Raw genomic sequence first — 21653 nt, 5'->3', positions numbered from 1 at the left:
ATTTTCCATTCTCTCAACATGGCCAAACCACCTCAACACATTCATATCCACTCTAGCTGCCAACTCATTTCTTACACCCGTTCTCACCCTCACCACTTCGTTCCTAACCCTATCTACTCGAGATACACCAGCCATACTCCTTAGACACTTCATATCAAACACATTCAATTTCTGTCTCCATCACTTTCATTCCCCACAACTCCGATCCATACATCACAGTTGGTACAATCACTTTCTCATATAGAACTCTCTTTACATTCATGCCCAACCCTCTATTTTTTACTACTCCCTTAACTGCCCCCAACACTTTACAACCTTCATTCACTCTCTGACGTACATCTGCTTCCACTCCACTATTTGCTGCAACAACAGACCCCAAGTACTTAAACTGATCCACCTCTTCAAGTAACTCTCCATTCAACATGACATTCAACCTTGCACCACCTTCCCTTCTCGTACATCTCATAACCTTACTCTTACCCACATCAACTCTCAACTTCCTTCTCTTACACACCCTTCCAAATTCTGTCACTAATCGACCAAGCTTCTCTTCTGTGTCTACAATCAGTACAGTATCATCCGCAAACAACAACTGATTTACCTCCCATTCATGGTCATTCTCATCTACCAGTTTTAATCTTCGTCCAAGCACTCGAGCATTCACCTCTCTCACCACTCTATCAACATACAAGTTAAACAACCACGGGGACATCACACATCCCTGTCTCAGCCCCACTCTCACCGGAAACCAATTACTCACTTCATTTCCTATCCTAACACATGCTTTACTACCTTTGTAGAAACTTTTCACTGCTTGCAACAACCTTCCACCAACTCCATATAACCTCATCACATTCCACATTGCTTCCCTATCAACTCTCTCATACGCTTTCTCCAGATCCGTAAATGCAACATACACCTCCTTACCTTTTGCTAAATATTTCTCGCATATCTGCCTAACTGTGAAAATCTGATTCATACAACCCCTACCTCTTCTAAAACCACCCTGTACTTCTAAGATTGCATTTTCTGTTTTATCCTTAATCCTATTAATCATACTCTACCATACACTTTTCCAACTACACTCAACAAACTAATACCTCTTGAATTACAACACTAATGCACATCTCCCTTACCCTTATATAGTGGTACAATACATGCACAAACCCAATCTACTGGTACCATTGACAACACAAAACACATATTGAACAATCTCACCAACCATTCAAGTACAGTCACACCCCCTTCCTTTAACATCTCAGCTCTCACACCATACATACCAGATGCTTTTCCTACTCTCGTTTCATCTAGTGCTCTCCTCACTTCCTCTATTGTAATCTCTCTCTCATTCTCATATCCCATCACCGGCACCTCAACACCTGCAACAGCAATTATATCTGCCTCCTTATTATCCTCAACATTCAGTAAACTTTCAAAATATCCTGCCCACCTTTTCCTTGCCTCCTCTCCTTTTAACAACCTCCATTTCCATCTTTCACTGTCTCTTCAATTCTTGAGCCAACCTTCCTTACTCTCTTCACTTATTTCCAAAACTTCTTCTTATTCTCTTCAAATGAATGACCCAATCCCTGACCCCACCTCAGGTCAGCTGCCTTCTTTGCCTCACGTACCTTGCGCTTTACTTCCACATTTTTCTTTATATTTTTCATACTTCTCTATACTATTACTCTGCAGCCATTCTTCAAAAGCCCTCTTTTTCTCTTCCACTTTTACCTTCACTCCTTCATTCCACCATTAACTGCCCTTCCTAATGCTGCCTCCAACAACCTTCTTGCCACACATATCACTTGCAATCCCAACAAAATTTTCTTTTACTAACTTCCACTCCTCCTCTAAATTACCAGTTTCTCTTACTTTCACTTCGTCATATGCCACTTTTCCAACCATAGCGGAATTTCTTGTAGGCCTATACCTTTGGTAGGAAAAACTCTGTCTTGGCAGTGAAAGGTTATTGCTTGGTCTTAGGGGCCCGACCGTATCCCAATATATAAGGGGACAGGAAGAAAAATAAAATCCGGGAAAAAATTCATTGCGCTTCGTATGGCAATGGAGAATGCATATACAAAATATTTTTTTTCAAAATTCCTGTTACTTTCATAGTCACGGGGTAATTAGTAAAAGTAACTCAATAAACCAAAAACATTGTTCCCCACTAGAAAATGCAGTATTTCTTCTGTTATCGTAAATTCTGATAATTATTACATTATAATATAAAACAAATTGTGAGGAATGTCATCTGTATAGTTTCTGTGAGTCACAAGCCGATGTATTATACCGTAATTACGCCCTTCGGCCTTCATTCGTAGCACAAACCTCATAGAGTACACGTTAGAGTTTGACCTCTGACATTCACTCATATGTATATCTTTCTCGGTTTTGGAAAGAATTTCATCATGCCAAAGAGGAAGAAAACAATTTCAACATCTCTCTAACGCAAGGAAGAAGAAAATGTGTTCTTATTAAAAGTTCAGAAGTGGGTAATATTGGCAAATTTAGCAGATTTAGTGAAGGAGAGAGATGATGAAGGAGCAGCCGTCTCTCCTAAAGAAGCAAAATATTGATCAAGCAAAGGGATCTTCATTATGATTAAATTATGATAATTAACTTTTTTGGGTTTATTAATATCCAAAAAGGAACATAAAATTCATAATAATCAGGATTTATTAATGTTGTCTTTGTAAGAATACAAAAAATAACTTTTGAATGCCTGTATCACAAAACTATACTTATTGACCTTCAAATTCTATCTTCTCCCTTAGTTTTAAAGATATAGCATAGAAATCTGGTACATAACCTAGATAGACATTATAAAACAATCAAATGTTGCCCCTTTTTTCCAATTTTTGTTTCATATTTTTTCTTAATATTTTTCCTCTGATTTATAGGGTTTATTTTTTAACTTAATGAAAAATTTCATATCTTACAAAATATTACTTTTAGAAAAAACTCTTCATTTGATTGGAGGTCTACATCAGGTCTATATAAGGTAGTAATCTCAGGTTTTAATATTAGTTATCAAGGAAGGTGATAGAATTCGAAAAAACACTAATTTTCTGGATAAATTGCGCTGATGTTGAAAAACCGAAGGTCAGAGGCAAAATTCCTATGCAATTAGGATATGTCCTAATTTTCCTTATTAAGTGGTATGAATGTTAAAGTCCTGTCCTTAAAAACTGGCATTAGCTGGCTGGCCCTCCTAAGCTTAGTCTTTAGATTGAAAACAGTAGACTTTTCCTCTTTGTTATAACATTTTCTCCTCATATGGAGTTATGACATCACTTGCCCTCAGTCGGAGATAAGGCCACCTCCTTGGAACATGGTTCGGGTCTTGCGGTCCTTAAAGGGTCCACCTTACGAACAATTACGCATTGCAATAGACCGTAACTTTACTTTTAAGACTATGTTCCTACTCTCTTTAGCCTCCACAAAGAGAGTTAGTGAACTTCCTCGTCTCTCATACATCGCCCTTTCAAGGGGATGGTAGGGAGGTGAAACTCAGCTTTGTGCCTGAGTTTATTGCAAAGACAAAATCCAGGGGTACTGAACCCTAGATTTGGGTCCTTTCAGATTAACAGTCTCCTTTCTGTAACAAGTGATCCAGATCCAAGATCAACTGTTACTCTGCCCAATGAGAAGTTTGAGATATTAGCACAACCCCGACTGGCAGCCCTCTTTGTCAAAACAGGTAGAATTAAGAGGAAGGTTACTAAGAATACCATCTCTGCCTGGATTCGTAAAGTGAGAGTGAGTGGGTGTGTGTGCAGGCTAGTTAGCTCACACCCCATTAGCAGAAAAGCTTAAGTAAAACCTTTTATTATTACAATGATGACGACTTTAAAAGGATGTCTCAAAGGCAATGACTTAAATATTGTACAGTATCAGTGTATAGCTTATATGGTACAATTTATAGGTATATATTTTTAATTCTGCTTATGGCCTTTTTTAGCATGTCAGACATTATGGTCAAGTTTCCATTAGAAAATAGGATTCTTTTACCTTAACCATAAGAAACATCCATTATTTTCTATTTTAAAGTGTGTAGTAATAGATATATTTTATATGGAAATAAGATATGTTATTTTCTAATAATCCTCTCTTATTTTAAGGATTCCCATCTGTAGGAAAGTCTACATTGTTGAGTAATCTGGCTGGTGTTTACTCGGAAGTGGCTGCTTATGAGTTCACAACCTTGACTACAGTTCCTGGATGCATCAAGTATAAAGGAGCCAAAATTCAGGTACAGTAGGTTGCTTAATATACTGTATATATAGTTTCTCTCTCTCTCTCTCTCTCTCTCTCTCTCTCTCTCTCTCTCCTCTCTCTCTCTCTCTCTCTCTCAGTAATACACCGAAAGAAATATTTGACGACCTATTAGTGTACAGTACTTTCTGTAGATAAATATCGATTTATTATCAGAGGTGAAATAAACAAGCGATACACACACAAAGTAGTTTGTATCGTTACTTGACATTTCGATAATGGGAATACTGTACTAAAACTAATCGTTAGCCTACTGTATGGAAATCACTCTATTGTCCTCTCACTCTCCGCCGGTAATATGACGTCACCAGACATATGATATGAACTCCACATATATTAAAACTTAATGTATTTTTTATTGAAAATGGATACTGCATATTATCAATAAAAGAAAATACTAACTTACCAACGTAAATCAGTTCATTTTATACAAGAAATTGATTATTTCCAAGGAAACTTTTTCCTATTAGTATACTATTTCCTACATACTTGTGATGTCATCACAGTGAAAAAAATGTTTGTAAAGTCGAACAGTCGTAAGTCGCATAGGTCGTAAGTTGACGACTACCTGTATATGAAAAACTAGTCAATTAATTTTGAAAAGCTCAATTTCAGTTTCCTGCTAGATACCAAGACTATCTTAATGCTTTTAGAGGTAATTAAACTACTCGTCGCTCAGATAGTTCCGCTAAAAATGACCATCGCTTAAAGAATACAGTATAGCTCAAAACGATGTCGCTGAAACTGACTTTGTCGAATAAGTATAGAACCTTTGGTGCTCTCCCATGGGTAGGGTATGGAGTGGGCCACCTGGGAAGTATACTCTCATTGTGCCGATGTACTAATGCAAATTTACTTTCTGATGTAAGATACGTTTTTAATATTCTCAAGCAGGTAAACCAACCAACCAAACCAAGCAACCAATAACTAAAATCCCACCCTTTGAAAAATAACGCCCTCCCCTGGTTATGCTCACCCCCCCTCCCCCCCTGGCACTGTTGACAACATCTTCGAATTTAATTATGGATAATTGGCTCATCAGGATATTGAAGGAATACTTCACTTCAACATTATTTTAGCCGTCTCAACAATGGACTGTGAAAGGATACACAGAATATGTTGGAAAATATACTGCTGTATATTATATACTATAGTTTTTTAACTGCAGTATGTACTATACTGCAGAAATACTGGCTACTGTATAATCTTATACTGTAGTTCTGCCGCCATACTACTGGCTAGGCTAGTACCCGAAGGCACTAGCTGACAGAGAGAGAGAAAGCATGCAGAGGAGGGCTACCGTATTATAGTTTAGTACAATAACTAGGGTTGTAGGGACTGCTGTCTCTACTGCCTTATACTGCTGTATATTATATACTATAGTTTTTTAACTGCAGTATGTACTATACTGCAGAAATACTGGCTACTGTATAATCTTATACTGTAGTTCTGCTGCCATACTACTGGCTAGGCTAGTACCCGAAGGCACTAGCTGACAGAGAGAGAGAAAGCATGCAGAGGAGGGCTACCGTATTATTATAGTTTAGTACAATAACTAGGGTTGTAGGGACTGCTGTCTCTACTGCCTTCTTCCAGAAGGAGGATTCAAATGGAAGGGGGAAATGTAATCATTCTAGCTTCCATCCAGCCACAGTATCTGTTGCCAGCTGCTCTGCCGGTTCCAGGGTTTGTGGATGGCAGTCCAAGAGAGGACTGAAGAATACTCAAAGTTATAAGGGTCTCCCACCGGCAGCCGTCATGGCCGGTACAACTTTTCCCGGAGCTTTGCTTCCGTTAGGGGGAAGGTCGAAGTGGCAATCAAGCCGCCTTTGTAGGAGCCCGGCCGTCATCGCAATCCGCCCGGCAAGAGGGGAGATTGTAGAATACCGGCCATAGATATTGTGACGGCTAGGCCATCATTAAAGGACAGAAAGGGGAAAGGAAAGGGTCTCATATTTTGCGTCGAAAGAAGGCGGCACGTCTGCCTCCTACTATCGGCCACAAACACTTAAACATAGTTTCTATACCGGCGCCATCTTGGGCGGCAGAGGAATAACGATTCGTCAGCCTAAGACCTTGCCGGATATAAGACATGTCTTCTAGACCACAAGGGAGAAGGTGGCGGCAATTGTACTACCACTTTTGGTTGTGGGCTAGGAAAGCCGGGCTTCCTATGCCTGCAACTGTGAGCCTGCAGGGGAGTGACTATTCCCCCGTCAGTAGAGTTGCCGACAACAAGACTGAATACTTTGAGTTACTGTCGTAATTCAAAGCTGGGATACTCACCGGCAAAGAGGGAAGACAGAAACACTATCCTAGTCAAGCCGGAGTACACTACTCTATGGCAAGACCAAGATAGGGTTGTCGCATGACAGCGGCACTCAGAGAGAAGGTATGGTTTACCCTTAAATCTCTAAAAGAGACGAGTATCGAATTATGTTAGTACAGTAATTCTAGGAGATATGCTATCTCCGACTGAATTGATAAAACGATACAAGAGGGTAAACGGGGATAACGTACGAAAGTATACTGAAACGCATTAGGCTAGCCCAACGCGAGTCGGGATCTCGGCTACGCTACGCCACCGAGACCCTATCGTATACGATCAAAAGGTTTCACAGAAGAGGAAATATTATGTGCATGATCTGATCTTCACTAGTATAATCTGCCTAAATAGCTATTAATTCATTAAAACGAAATACCAGGAACGTCGTACTACTGTCTAAATAAAGCATTTATGGCGTATGACAGCGTCGAAAATGGAGCCTCCGGTGAACGGCTATGCTCCGATAAACACATCTAAATTATGCTAATTTAACTGTGAGAAGGGAGCACACAGGAAAGATTAAATACTCAACTTTCCAGAGGATGAAGATGCTGGAGAATGCATGATAAATCCAGGGATAGTAACAAAACACCGAGAGCGAGCGGGAGATACACCGTGCTCAATTTGCTACTATAAAACGAATGAGTTGCCATGTGTGGCGCTGTAGTAGTATGGGAAGGGGATCCACTGGGTAACCTTGATGACAGCTCCCCTTCATTTTCGCCACTCTTCCCCCTCAGAGCAAAAATTCTATTAGGGGTGAAGATTGCCATGTGTCATATCAAGAAATGCATCCCCTGATATTATGCGATATCCTTAAGAATTTTCTTTAGGGTACTCGCGCCAGGAGTTAGAATTCTGGAGACCTATAGTCAATTCTCTGGGAATATCAGTGTAGCTAAATATCCCTTAGAAAGCTGCCTAAAGGAACCTTCCATCAGGACAACATGGCTGAGCCCAAAAAAGGAACATAAAATTCATAATAATCATCATTTATTAATATTATCTTTGTAAAAATGCAAAGAAAACCTTTGAATGCCCGTATCTCAAAACTATACTTATTGATCTTCAAATTCTATCTTCTCCCTTAGTTTTAAAGATGTAGCATTTAAATTTGGTATGTAACTTAGAAAGTCATTATAAAACAATCATTGAACCCTTTTTTCCAATTTTTGTATCATATTGGTTTTTTTGTTTTTTTCTCTGATTTATAGGGATTATTTTTTTACCATAAGGAAAAAATATCTAGCAAAAAAATTACTTTTAGAAAAGAAACTATTTGATTGGAGGTCTACATCAGGTCTTAGTATTGAGTATCAAGGGAAGAGATAGAATTTGAAAACCAAATTTTCAGGATAAATCACCCTGGCATCGCAAATCAAAAGGTCAAAAGCAAAAATCCTATGCAGTTTGAAGATGCGATGTCCTAAGTCACCTTATTAAGGGGTATGAATGCCATAGTCCTGTCCTTAAAAAAATGGCATTAGTCGGCGGGACCCCTTAAAAATAAAAATTTCACAGTAATAATGAATAAAAAAAAAGAAAAAAGAGGATGAAATTCAAAAGTTATTGTTCGAAATACACCACAATCCGGCATTATAAAGGTTTTTGAATATTTGGAATATCTTTAAAACTAACGAAGTACAGTAGATAGAGTTTGAAATGAAAAAATGTTTTGAGAAAACTCATTTAAAGATATTTTTTTTATTTACCTCCAGTCTTAGATAATCACTACAAGACTCCTGGTTCCCTATCTTTCTAAAGATATATTATCCCCTCTTATGATACTGTATACTAAAATTAATGATAAAAGCCTAAGGGGGGTTTCATAGTTGCCAGCTACTCATTGTTGCTTGTTTTAGTTGCTTTAGAAGGCACCTGGTTTGTAGTCGTATATTGTGCTCAAGGGCTGCAACATGTATTGCACTGAACACAAAGGTTGTTTACTAATTGGGACACATGCTCTCACACATTGTTATTGTTGCCTGAAATATCATATGGAAAACAATAAAATATGAATATAAACATAGGTATTGACGAGTTTTCTCATGACGTTATGATTTCAGTTTTCGCTATGTCTGAGATAAGGATATTCTGGGTATATATGCATGTACGAATTGCCTTTTTAGCCTATAAGGAAGCTTCTAAATGACATGATCTTTCGTCTGGCAATGGACCAGACCTTTAACAGCGTAAAAATTATGACAGAAAATGGCTGTGTGACCAAATATGGCTATTTTCTAGGCTGACGATACCCTTCAAAGTAAGGTTCTTGAGGCTCTGAATCTTGAAAGTTTTTTCCCATACATTATGGGGGCAAATCACAAAACTATTTTAAAGTTATGTAGGGCCTTAATTTTTTTTCAAAAATTGTTTATGGTTGTGAATATACTCGTCAGCCATCCCAAACCGATTAAAGATTTTAGATTCTATATACTATACTGGTATCAGATTGGCCACAGGATCCTTTAGAACTTCGCCTAACGCAAGCCTCCTTGTTGACGCTGGCGAGTTACCTTTAAACCTTTACCAAATGTCTTCTATTGTACGGCATTGGTTTAGGTTACAAAGACTTCCTAATTCTTAATCCTATCAGACTTGTAAGGCACTCAACATACTTTGAGTTGCACCTAAAATCTTGTTTTTGAGTAAAACAATTGATTCATTGTCTTGATATAGCTAGAAATAAGGTGCTTCCATTTAAGATATCATCAACTCCTCCATGGAAATACCAAAGACTGAATAGGACTGATTTAGAAACCAGGTTTCTTTTTATGGCACATGTTGCAGAACATAGGGAATCAACTTATAAATATACTGATGGCTCCAAATCTGATGCTGGGGTTAGATTTCGAGTATATTGTAATGCTTTTAATTGTAGAGGTGCACTTCCTCTAACAGCTTCTATATTTACTGCCGAACTGTATGGCATACTAACCGCTATTGAGAAAATAGCGTTGGAGGGGGAGGGTAATTTTACCATTTTTAGTGATGCAAGAAGTGTCCTTCAAGCTTTGAAAGTTTTTAATTCTGGTAACCCTTTAGTTGTAAAAATTTTAAAGGGGCTTTTTATTATTATACTGAGAGGTATAACAGTTCGATTTTTCTAGGTTCCGGTCCACTTAGGTGTGTCATGAAGTGAGAAAGCAGATTTACTGGCTAACAATGCTGCAGCTGAGTTGCTACCAAGAAGTTATTCCATTCTCTGTAATGATTTTTTATCCAGTATTAAAATTTTAATTTTTAATAATTGGTAACCGTATTGGGATAGTTGAGTTGAAAACAAGATGAGAGAAATAATGAATGTTATTTCCCCTTGGAGGTATAACATGATGCCCCGAAAGTGGAAGACTACTTTTTGCCATCCACATCAGTAACACTCGCGTGTCACATGAATTTCTGCTGACTGGCCAGTACCAGCCATATTACGTTGACTGTTTGATACCCTTGACAGTAAGGCATTTGTTGACCGAATGCTCCACTTAAAGTACTGAAAGAAATAGATATCAGTTTGAGGCTCAAGGTGAGAATGGCAGGTTCATCCTTGCCAGGATTCTTAGGCAGGATGTGTTGTACTATGCCAGCCGTATTTCTAGATTTATTTCTGAAGCAGCTCTTCGTGAAAGCTATTCAAATTTTATAAGTACATCTTTGCTTTTTTGTTTTTAAATTGAATAATCTTTTATTCTTTATAACAAACAATATTGGTGTTAATGACCTTTGATGTCTGGATGCCAGAGAATTTTAAATCAATAAATCAATCTCACATTCTTTTTTTCTCTAAACTTAACATAACTTTACATTCAATAGATTCCTGGATTTTTTTTCTGTTTCACTAGGGTTGATAAAAATACTGTACTGTTTCATTAATTCCTAGAAGTAAGTCAATCTAAATCATGTTTATCATTGAAACTGTATACCTAAAGCATCCAGAAATTTCCTAAAACGTGGGATTTTTTTTTCTTATAGTTACTGGATCTTCCGGGTATCATCGAAGGAGCAAAAGATGGTAAAGGAAGAGGTAAACAGGTTATAGCTGTTGCTCGCACTTGCTCTTTGATTTTCATTGTCCTTGATGTTTTGAAGCCTGTTGGACACAAGAAGTTGATTGAAAAAGAATTAGAAGGTTTTGGAATTCGACTGAACAAAGTAAGTACTTTATTTTTTTTTTTTTTTTTTTTTTTTGTAGTGATATGGTACTGGATTATATGGATTTTCCTCTTGTATTAAGATACATGTATAGACTTTTTCAGCCTGCATATGGTTTACTTTCTTGATTACTGTACTCTGATGAAGGTAATGTGCACAAGCTTACATTATTTTGATATTTTCAGGAACCTCCTCAGATTACCTTCCGAAAGAAAGAAAAAGGTGGTGTTAATCTGCAGGTTGTAGTGCCTCAGACCGAATTAGATTCAGAATTAGTGAAGGTAAGTTGTCTGATTCTTTGATATGTATTACATCGGAGTAGGGAATTATAATTATGGTTGAAAGAAGGAGTGTGTGTTGTGTTACTGCAAACTTGTATTTTGTATAGAGTAGTTGAAACCATTTTCAATTTTTTTTTTTTTTATTTAAAAGAAATGTGGTGCGTTGTAACATATAATTTTGGGGTTTATCCTATTTATTTAATGTCAAAATCTGTTAATTAGTGGTCTATCAGGTTATCCTAGTCAATGATCCTTTTAACTTCTTCGCTATGATGACGTCCGCTTTGACGTCAAAACATGCCCAGTACTATGCACATTGACAAACCGGATACGTCATTTTTAAATATTTAACTTAGCCGGTGAATATATAATAGCTGCAACTCTGCGGCTCGACAGACAACATACTCAAAAAACTCGCGAGCGATTGCTATGCAGGTTGCGGGTGTGCCCACCAGCGCCAACTGTCGGCCAGATACCACAATTGTATGTAAACAAAACCTTCAATTCTTCTCTGTCGACGTTGACGACAAGACGTATTTATACTCGCTGTAGAACCTGGAGTTTTCCCATCATATTTGGTGAAGTACTTTATTTTGGTTTGAGCTTTCGCAGTACAGGTGTTTTTCCTCAACATAAACTCTTGAACTCTTTATTGAATCGGATTATTTGTTGATGACTTGGATTGTTTTTGGAATTTTCTTTGACTAATTCAAAATGGCTGACCCTTCTCAAGTACCTAGATTTCGAAAGTGTAATGCTAGGGACTGTAATAGGCGTCTTCCAAAGGCTTCTCTCGACCCTCATACTGTTTGTTCCAATTGTCGGGGTAAAACCTGTCAATTGGGAGATCGGTGTGAGGAATGCGTGGGCCTTTCGGAATTCGATTGGCTCGAATATGATAAGTATACACGCAGATTAGAGAGAGATAGGGTAAGGAGAAGTTCATCTAGGTCCGTAGATTTTTCCTCTCCACATGCCCCTGAACCTAATCCTTCCCCTGTAGTGGTTGTTCCTAACCCCCCTTCTAGCACTCAGGAACCGTCTATGCAAGACATGTTACGTGCTATTCATGCCTTGGGGGAGAGAGTTGAAGCGTTAGCAAGTGACCGTAATCAACTCATGGCTGACGTGAAGGAACTTAAGTGCCATAGTGCCACGGCGGAAAGTGGGAAAGTGATTAGTGCGCAAAGTGTTGTGAACAGTGTTGCGACCGAGGGTTCGTCTGTTCGTGCCTGTCGTTCACCTAGTCCGGGACCTCTTGCAAGCTCCCAAGCCCAGGGGAGAAGCAATGTCGTACGACTTATGGGTTCGAGAGGCCTTGATCAGCGAACAGACGTTCCCTCTATGGTATCAGGCGTATCTCGTCAAGATCGCCCCTACCATAAGACGAGAGAGCCCATTTTTACCTCGTCGTCCGAAGGCTTTTCACGCAAGAAACCATGGAGCAAGGTTTCTAGGCCTCTGAAACGCAAGTCGGTCCCTTCAGGACAGGTCCAACGTCCTGGATGTAGTCATTGGGACAGTTCGGACCCGTTGCTGTCATCGGATGACTGCTCGCCGCCTAAGCAAGGCAAAGTTGTGCCGTCTCAGGCGCTAACCCCGTCTGTTACCGCACCCGTTACCGTAGACCCTAAATGGGTTATACTGCAGGACATGCAGTCTAAGCTTGCGTCCCTTATGGAAGACTACAACGCAGAGAAGGTTTCCGTTGAACCTAGCCGTTTATCTCATGGAGATCCTGGCCGTCAGCCACCCAAGCGTTCTGTTGTGCGTCCTGTTGACGTTGGTTTAGCCAGCTCACGTCAACCAGTTGGGGTTGTACCACACCCGATGCGGTCTCGTGTGGATTTTCAGCCGCAGGTGGACGTTAGGCAACTCGCTGATGCGTCTGGTGACGTTCTGGACGTTCGCCAACCATCAGAGTTGACTTGTTTTGACGCGGTGCGTCAACCTCCGCAACCTAGAGTTGTTTTGACTGCACAACCCAGGCGGTCTAAGCAGTCTCGGGTGGACGCTGTGCGTCCTCACGCACCTGTTGTTGTTGACAGTTCCCAGACTGTTCAGCAGTTTCAGGACGCTGCGTCCTGCTCCGCCACTTATGCACCAGTGCGGGCGGACGCTGCGTGTCAAGCATTGCCAACCCCTTTGCTTGTTTCTCATCAGTTGTCAGATGAGGAACTTTCGGATGAGGACGTTGCTGACCCTCAGCCTGAGGATCATCCTTCAGATATTGATGAGCCTAGAGCAGTTCCGCCTTCTATGGACTTTAAAAAAGTCATGCTCATTTTTAAAGAGTTGTTTCCTGAACACTTTGTCTCTGTGGCTCCTCGTTCGCCGCCGTCTGAGTTTGTTTTAGGCGTACCTGCTGCCATTCTAGCCTTTACAAAACTCGTTCTCTCTCGCTCATCCAAGAGAGCTTTACGGCTGTTAGGCGATTGGTTGGAAACCAAGAGGAGTTTAGGGAAGACGGCCTTTGCCTTCCCCCCATCTAAACTCTCGTCTAGATCGAGCGTCTGGTATGCCACGGGAGAAGTTCTCGGCTTGGGAGTTCCTGCCTCTGCCCAGGGCGACTTCTCAAGTCTTGTAGACTCTCCCCGCCGCCTAGCCATGAGACGCTCGAAGATTAGTTGGTCATCCTCAGACCTGGACCATCTACTTAAAGGCATCTTTAGGGCTTTTGAAGTTTTCAACTTCCTTGACTGGTGTTTGGGAGCCTTGAGTAGGAAAATCTCATCAGCCGATAGAGATGTCTCCTTACTCATTATGTCCTGCATGGATAAGGCCATCCGCGATAGATCCAATGAGCTCTCCTCCTCGTTTACGTCAGGAGTCCTAAAGAAACGAGAGTCTCTGTGCTCTTTTCTGTCAGCAGGAGTGACGCCCTGTCAACGATCTGAGCTACTCTTTGCCCCTTTGTCTAAGTTCTTGTTTCCTGAACTTTTAGTTAAGGAAATAGCGTTGTCTCTAGTGCAGAAGGACACCCATGACTTGGTTGCGTCCTCGGCTCGCAAAGGGACCCCTTCGTCTGCCTTGTCTGCTAGACCTAGGATAGACACTCCAGCGTCCAGGTTTATTCCGCCCTTTCGTGGCAGAGCCCCCAGCAGGGGAAGTACTCGTGCCGAAGGGAAGAGAGGAAAGAGGAAAGGAGCCAAGTCCTCGCGTGGCAGAGTCTGACTGCCCGCAGCTTCAGACAGCAGTAGGTGCCAGACTCAAGAACTTCTGGCAAGCCTGGGAGAAGAGAGGCGCAGATCAACAGTCTGTGAGGTTGCTCAGAGAGGGGTACAAAATCCCATTTGTACGCAAACCTCCTCTAGCGACGTCCCCCATCGATCTCTCTCCCAGGTACCGAGAGGAAGCAAAGAGACAAGCCCTGAAACTAGAAGTGTCTCTTTTGCTAGAGAAGGGAGCGGTGGTCAAAGTCTCGGACCTTCAATCACCGGGGTTTTACAACCGTCTCTTCCTAGTACCGAAGAAGACAGGAGGTTGGAGACCGGTGCTAGACGTCAGTGCTCTGAATGTCTTTGTCACAAAGACAAAGTTCACCATGGAGACCACCAAGTCAGTCTTAGCAGCGGTCAGAAAGGGAGACTGGATGGTCTCTCTCGACCTAAGAGACGCTTACTTCCACATCCCCATTCACTCAGATTCCCAACCTTTTCTGAGATTTGTGTTCGACAATGTGGTGTACCAGTTTCGGGCCCTGTGCTTTGGCCTAAGTCCTGCTCCTCTCGTGTTTACGAGGCTTATGAGGAATGTGGCAAAATTCCTCCATTTATCGGGTATCCGAGCCTCCCTTTATTTGGACGACTGGCTTCTCAGAGCCTCGTCCAGTCATCGCTGTCTGAAGGATCTCAATTGGACTTTAGATCTGACCAAGGAATTGGGACTTCTGGTCAACTTGGAAAAGTCCCAGCTGATCCCATCCCAAACTATTCTGTATTTAGGGATGGAGATTCGCAGTCCAGTTTTTCGGGCTTTTCCGTCGGCCCCCAGAATAGATCAAGCCCTGCTCGTAATCCAAAGGATGTTGAAGAGAGAACGTTGCTCAGTCAGGAATTGGATGAGTCTAGTAGGAACTCTATCATCCCTGGAGCAGTTTGTCTCTCTAGGAAGGCTACACCTCCGACCTCTTCAATTCCATCTAGCTTTTCACTGGAAAAAGGACAAGACGCTAGAGGCGGTCTCGATCCCGATTTCCGAAACAGTAAAGACTTGCCTGAATTGGTGGAAAGACAATATCAGTCTACGAGAGGGACTTCCCCTAGCAGTTCAGAAACCAAACCACGTTCTCTTCTCAGACGCATCGGATTTGGGTTGGGGTGCGACACTGGACGGTCGGGAATGCTCAGGTCTGTGGACCTCAAGTCAGAGGAGCATGCATATCAACGGCAAGGAGCTTTTGGCAGTTCACCTGGCCTTGATGAGCTTCGAGAGTCTCCTTCGAGACAAAGTGGTGGAGGTCAACTCGGACAACACCACAGCCTTGGCGTACATTTCCAAACAAGGAGGTACCCACTCCCTGACACTGTACGAGATCGCAAGGGACCTGCTCATCTGGTCAAGAGATCGAGGCATCTCCCTGGTAACGAGGTTTATCCAGGGCGACTTGGACGTTCTAGCAGATTGTCTCAGTCGGAAAGGTCAGGTAATTCCAACCGAATGGACCCTCCACAAGGATGTGTGCAAGAGGCTTTGGGCGACTTGGGGTCAACCCACCATAGACCTCTTTGCAACCTCGATGACCAAGAGGCTTCCAATCTATTGCTCTCCAGTCCCAGACCCAGCAGCAATACATATAGATGCCTTTCTCCTAGATTGGTCTCACCTAGACCTATACGCATTCCCACCATTCAAGATTGTCAACAAGGTACTGCAGAAATTTGCCTCTCACGAAGGGACAAGGTTGACGTTAGTTGCTCCCCTCTGGCCCGCGAGAGAATGGTTCACCGAGGTACTTCGATGGCTGGTAGACTTTCCAAGAAGTCTTCCTCTAAGAGTAGACCTATTACGTCAGCCACACGTAAAGAAGGTACACCAAAGCCTCCACGCTCTTCGTCTGACTGCCTTCAGACTATCGAAAGACTCTCGAGAGCTAGAGGCTTTTCGAAGGAGGCAGCCAGTGCGATTGCAAGAGCGAGGAGAGCTTCTACCATTAGAGTTTACCAATCGAAGTGGGAAATCTTCCGAGACTGGTGCAAGTCAGTATCTGTATCCTCGTCCAGTACCTCTGTAGCCCAAATCGCTGATTTTCTCTTATACCTGAGAAGAGTTCGCTCCCTTTCAGCTCCCACGATCAAGGGCTACAGGAGCATGTTGGCTTCGGTCTTCCTGCATAGAGGCTTAGATCTTTCCAACAATAAAGATCTACAAGATCTCCTTAAGTCTTTTGAGACCTCTAAGGAACGTCGTTTGGCTACACCTGGATGGAATTTAGACGTGGTCCTAAGATTCCTCATGTCAGACAGGTTTGAGCCTTTACATTCAGCCTCCCTGAAGGATCTCACTCTTAAGACTCTTTTCCTGGTGTGCTTGGCCTCAGCTAAAAGAGTCAGTGAGCTTCATGCCTTCAGCTAGAACATCGGTTTTTCGACAGAAAAAGCCACTTGTTCTCTTCAACTTGGTTTCCTAGCCAAGAATGAACTGCCTTCTCGTCCTTGGCCTAAATCTTTTGATATTCCTAGCTTATCAGAGATCGTAGGCAACGAATTAGAGAGTATTATGCCCCGTTAGAGCTCTTAAGTTCTATTTAGCTCGTACTAAGCCTTTACGAGGTAAATCTGAAGCGTTATGGTGTTCGGTTAAGAAACCATCCTTACCTATGTCAAAGAATGCTTTGTCATATTTTATCAGATTGTTAATACGAGAAGCTCATTCACACTTGAGTGAGGAAGACCGATCTTTGCTTAAGGTTAAGACGCACGAGATTAGAGCTATAGCAACTTCCGTGGCCTTCAAGCAAAATAGATCTCTGCAAAGTATCATGGACGCGACCTTTTGGAGAAGCAAGTCAGTGTTCGCGTCATTTTACTTGAAAGATGTCCAGACTCTTTACGAGGACTGCTACACACTGGGTCCATTCGTAGCAGCGAGTGCAGTAGTGGGTGAGGGTTCAACCACTATACTTCCCTAATTCCATATCCTTTTAATCTGTCTCTTGAAATGTTTTTAATATTGTTTTTATGGGTTGTTCGGAAGGCTAAGAAGCCTTTCGCATCCTGGTTGATTTGGCGGGTGGTCAAAGTCATTTCTTGAGAGCGCCCAGATTAGGGGTTTGATGAGGTCCTGTTGAATGGGTTGCAGCCCTTGATACTTCAGCTCCTGGGAGTCTGTCAGCATCCTAAGAGGATCGCTGGGCTCCGTGAGGAAGACAGACTTACAAGGCAGAGTAATCGTCTAAGTCAACTTCCTTACCAGGTACCTATTTATTTTGGTTTTGTTATATTGATAACTGTCAAAATGAAAAAACTCTTAGCTTATACGCTGTAAACATAATTAACTCTGGTCTCTACCCACCTCCTTGGGTATGAATCAGCTATTATATATTCACCGGCTAAGTTAAATATTAAAAAATGATATTTTAATTATAAAATAAATTTTTGAATATACTTACCCGGTGAATATATAAATTAAATGACCCTCCCTTCCTCCCCAATAGAGACGCAGCGGGACGAGAAGAATTGAAGGTTTTGTTTACATACAAGAGTGGTATCTGGCCGACAGTTGGCGCTGGTGGGCACACCCGCAGCCTGCATAGCGATCGCTCGCGAGTTTTTTGAGTATGTTGTCTGTCGAGCCGCAGAGTTGCAGCTATTATATATTCACCGGGTAAGTATATTCAAAAATTTATTTTATAATTAAAATATCATTTTAGATATAAACCATGTGGAAGTTAAAATCACCCGTATATCCTACAAAAGAGCACAGCACATGGTCGTATATCACACCTAGGAAATTTCGTTGATTTTAGCCGTTCCACCTTCTTTCTTCAGACAACTAATAAAGACTGGGATTTTAGCCTTTATTCCTAATTATGTTAGTGTTATTTTATTGTATTTATATGTTACCTTGTAGAATCACACCACTTGCTCTAGCCAATGGCAACTTTCTGTATGTGAGGCATATCTCAAATCCCCCTGTTACACAGCTTAAAAACATAATGATCCTCACATCTCACCCCCAGCACCAACTGAAATGCTTGCAATTTTAGTCTTTATTCATGATTATGTAAGGGCTAGTTTAGTGTATTTCTATATTGACATAAGTGTTCATATAACACAGGAAGGATTCTCAAAAGTGAGACGTAGCTGTGGTGTTCTACCCCCATCCCTGGTTCTCCCCCTCTGACTCCAACCAAGAACACAAGTTATACAAATTGTTGAAAGCTCTGTTTGGTTGAATTCCATCACACACATCTAAACTCACATTAAATTATCATCTTCGACTAAATGTTTTCCTGCTATGCAGAGTCGCTATTTCTGGTAGGCTGTTTCCAACTTCTATCTCCGATGTCCTCCACTGTGAGATCTTTCTCCATCATATCTGCTGTTACACCGCCATCCATCTTCTCTTTGGTCTCCCGTTCCTCTTCCTACCTGGCACATCCATCTCCAATAACCTCCTCCCAACACACTCCGGGTCTCTCCTTATTACATGCCCAATTATCGGTTCATCTACTACGGCTTCCATTTCATGGACTTTGACAGGGATTTTCACAACCGGATGCCCTTCCTGATGTCAACCCTCCCTATTTATCCGGGCTTGGGACCGGCACCTATTAGTGCTGGCTCGCCCCCCCAGGGGGCTTGGTTACTACATTATCTCTGCACATACAATAAATAATTATCTGAAAATGTTTCGGTCCATATAAATTTTCCGCTTATGTTTTTTGATAAATTTCTAGATTCCTACCTCATTTACTTGCACTTCATAGATATCTTTGGATATTTCCTCAATATTGTATCACTGTTCACATTTGGCGCTAGAGTGTTATTAGCTCCTTTGACTGGCCAGGCAATACTACATTGTATCCCTCTCTCTGGTTACTGCTCAGTTTTCTTTTGCCCCACATACACCGAATAGTTTGGCATATTCTTTCTACATTCTCCTCTATCCTCATACACCTAACAACACTGATATTACCAAACAATTCTTCTTTGTTCAAGGGGTTAACTACTACACAGTAGTTGTTCAGAGGGTACTTTCCTCTTGATAAGGGTAAAAGAGACTTTTTAGCTATGGTAAGCACCTCTTCTAGGAGAAGGACACTCCAAAATAATACCTTTGTTCTCTAGTCTTAGGTAGTGCCATAGCCTCTGTGCCACTTGAGGGTACACCTGGGCACACTATTCTATCTTATTTCTCTTCCTCTTGTTAATTTGAAGTTTTTAAATTTTACATATAAAAGATTTATTTTAAAGTTGTTGTTCTTAAACTTCTCTTGTAGTATATTTCCTTATTTCTTTTCCTTCATTCCCTGTTGGGACCCTTGGGCTTATTGCATCTTGCTTTTCCAACTAGGGTTGTAGCTTGGCAAATAATGATAATAATAATAATTGTAATAATAATAATAATGACAACCATGATAACTGTAAACACAAAGACATGCAATGAGATTTATCTTTTTCTTATTCCTTATTTTCTCAACAATCATTTTCATGTCTTAGATATATAATATTTCCCATTAGTATTGTACATTGTTTTCACGAGTAAAACGTAACCTACTGTCACACAGTATTTCCATTTATGGACATTCTACGCAGTGTTTGTCATGTAAGTGTGAACTATGTATTTCATAACAAAAACCAGAATTACCAGAACTTATTTGTGTCATAAACATTATATTAATATCTCTCTCTCTCTCTCTCTCTCTCTCTCTCTCTCTCTCTCTCTCTCTCTCTCTCTCTCTCTCTCTCTCTCTCTCTCTCCATAAGAAATAATGGGAATAGGGCATGTTACGTTCCTGGACATTGAGAAAGTTTGTCTATTTCGGGATTTTGTTACTATAAAACTTAAACAAACATATTATTGATATATTTGAAGGTCACAGAAACAATAAAAACACACATTCTTACTCTACTTGTATTTATTTTATAGTGAAATATGTTATTAATCATGTGCATTCACAATAAAATGTGTTGGCTAACTCTGTGTCACCACTGTTGGTTGTTGCTTGCCTTGCTCCCATCCCCATCCTCACCCCCCTCTCTCTGCACCCTTGCTCCATCCCCATCCCCCCCTCTCTCTCTCTCTCTCTCTCTCTCTCTCTCTCTCTCTCTCTCTCTCTCTCTCTCTCTCTCTCTCTCTCATATTTTATTCCTTTTAATCTCATGTTTATTTATTCACCATGAATTTTATATCAATAAGTTAATTTTAAAGTTAAACATAATAAACAAAACTATTGTATGTACGAACGCACAATGCTACTGCGTATGCATATCAAACACATTAGTGATTTATTTTTCTTTTATTTCGGTAAATAAATAACACATCGTAACATATTTTCCTTTTAATCTAAGGATTATTACATTTAGGTTAAAATTCACATTAAACTCTCCTGTGTGGTTGGTACAAACTCAAAACACTACAACGTATGCATATCAAACATAGCTATTTATTTATTTTTTCATTTCGGTAGTTGAATAAAAGATCGTAACATTTTTCCTATTAATCTAATGGAAATATATTTACAATCAATTTTATATCAATAAGTACATGTTTAAATTAAAAAAGAAATTAACTTTACTTTCTGGTATGTACTAATGCACAATGCTACTAAGCATATCAAACAAAATAGCGATTTTTTTTTTTTTCATTACGATAAATAATTAACAAATCTTAACATATTTTTCCTTTTAATATCATGCTTATTTATTTACAATTAATTTAATATCATGGTTTTCATACATTTCATTTAAGCTATTATTATTAGTTATCAAATGAATACGTCTCTCTCTCTCTCTCTCTCTCTCTCTCTCTCTCTCTCTCTCTCTCTCTCTCAGAGGTTCCATACTATACACACTTAGATTTAACAGAAATCTTTGTTTCCTTAGAACGTGTCTGATAAATACTACACACAATATAATCTTTTACTTTGCTTAAATGTATGTTCAATCGTAGGCAGAGATTAAGATGTCATTCGATTTAGTCAGCTGAATTGTTTCTTAATAGCTGACAACATAACGTATATTAACTGAAAGATGTTTGAAATAATCCTAATTTTCGATGTTATCTGAACTTTATATAATAGTTTTTGAACTTTTCTATTATCAATTGAAGGTGTATTTTAACAACAGCAATTACTGATTGTTTTTAGTTTGGCATTTTTGTCAGCTGTTTTCAAGGTCCCGACAGTATCAGGATTATGCTCACATATAATTAACAAAGTATTGTTGATATGATTTTGTGCCCTATCACATAATCCTTAAAAAAAAAAAACACTTCAATGAACTCTCGACCCATTTATTATTAAAATACATATCGAACAACAACTATAACAGACAAATCAGCTATTGACACTGACGTTTCACACTTATCTATATACGCGATGTAAACAAAAACAGTATTGGATAAAAATATTGGTAAATTTAACCATTAAGTTCTTTTTATACTAACGCAAT

General features: G+C 40.3%; 1 protein-coding gene across 1 annotated transcript in view; it reads left to right on the top strand.

Annotated features, from left to right (window-relative positions):
- Positions 1 to 21653, top strand: part of 128up (GTP-binding protein 128up) — a 56178-nt gene that overhangs the window by 8236 nt on the left and 26289 nt on the right. The window contains 3 exon segments of the mRNA XM_068392222.1: positions 4128 to 4258; positions 10577 to 10756; positions 10942 to 11037. Of these exon segments, the coding sequence (XP_068248323.1) occupies positions 4128 to 4258; positions 10577 to 10756; positions 10942 to 11037 (407 nt within the window).

This window comes from Palaemon carinicauda, chromosome 18, assembly GCF_036898095.1.
Source record: "Palaemon carinicauda isolate YSFRI2023 chromosome 18, ASM3689809v2, whole genome shotgun sequence".
Taxonomy (NCBI): Eukaryota; Metazoa; Arthropoda; class Malacostraca; order Decapoda; family Palaemonidae; genus Palaemon; species Palaemon carinicauda.
The sequence above is the reverse complement of the archived record's forward strand: the minus strand, read 5'-3'. Positions and strand labels throughout refer to the sequence as shown.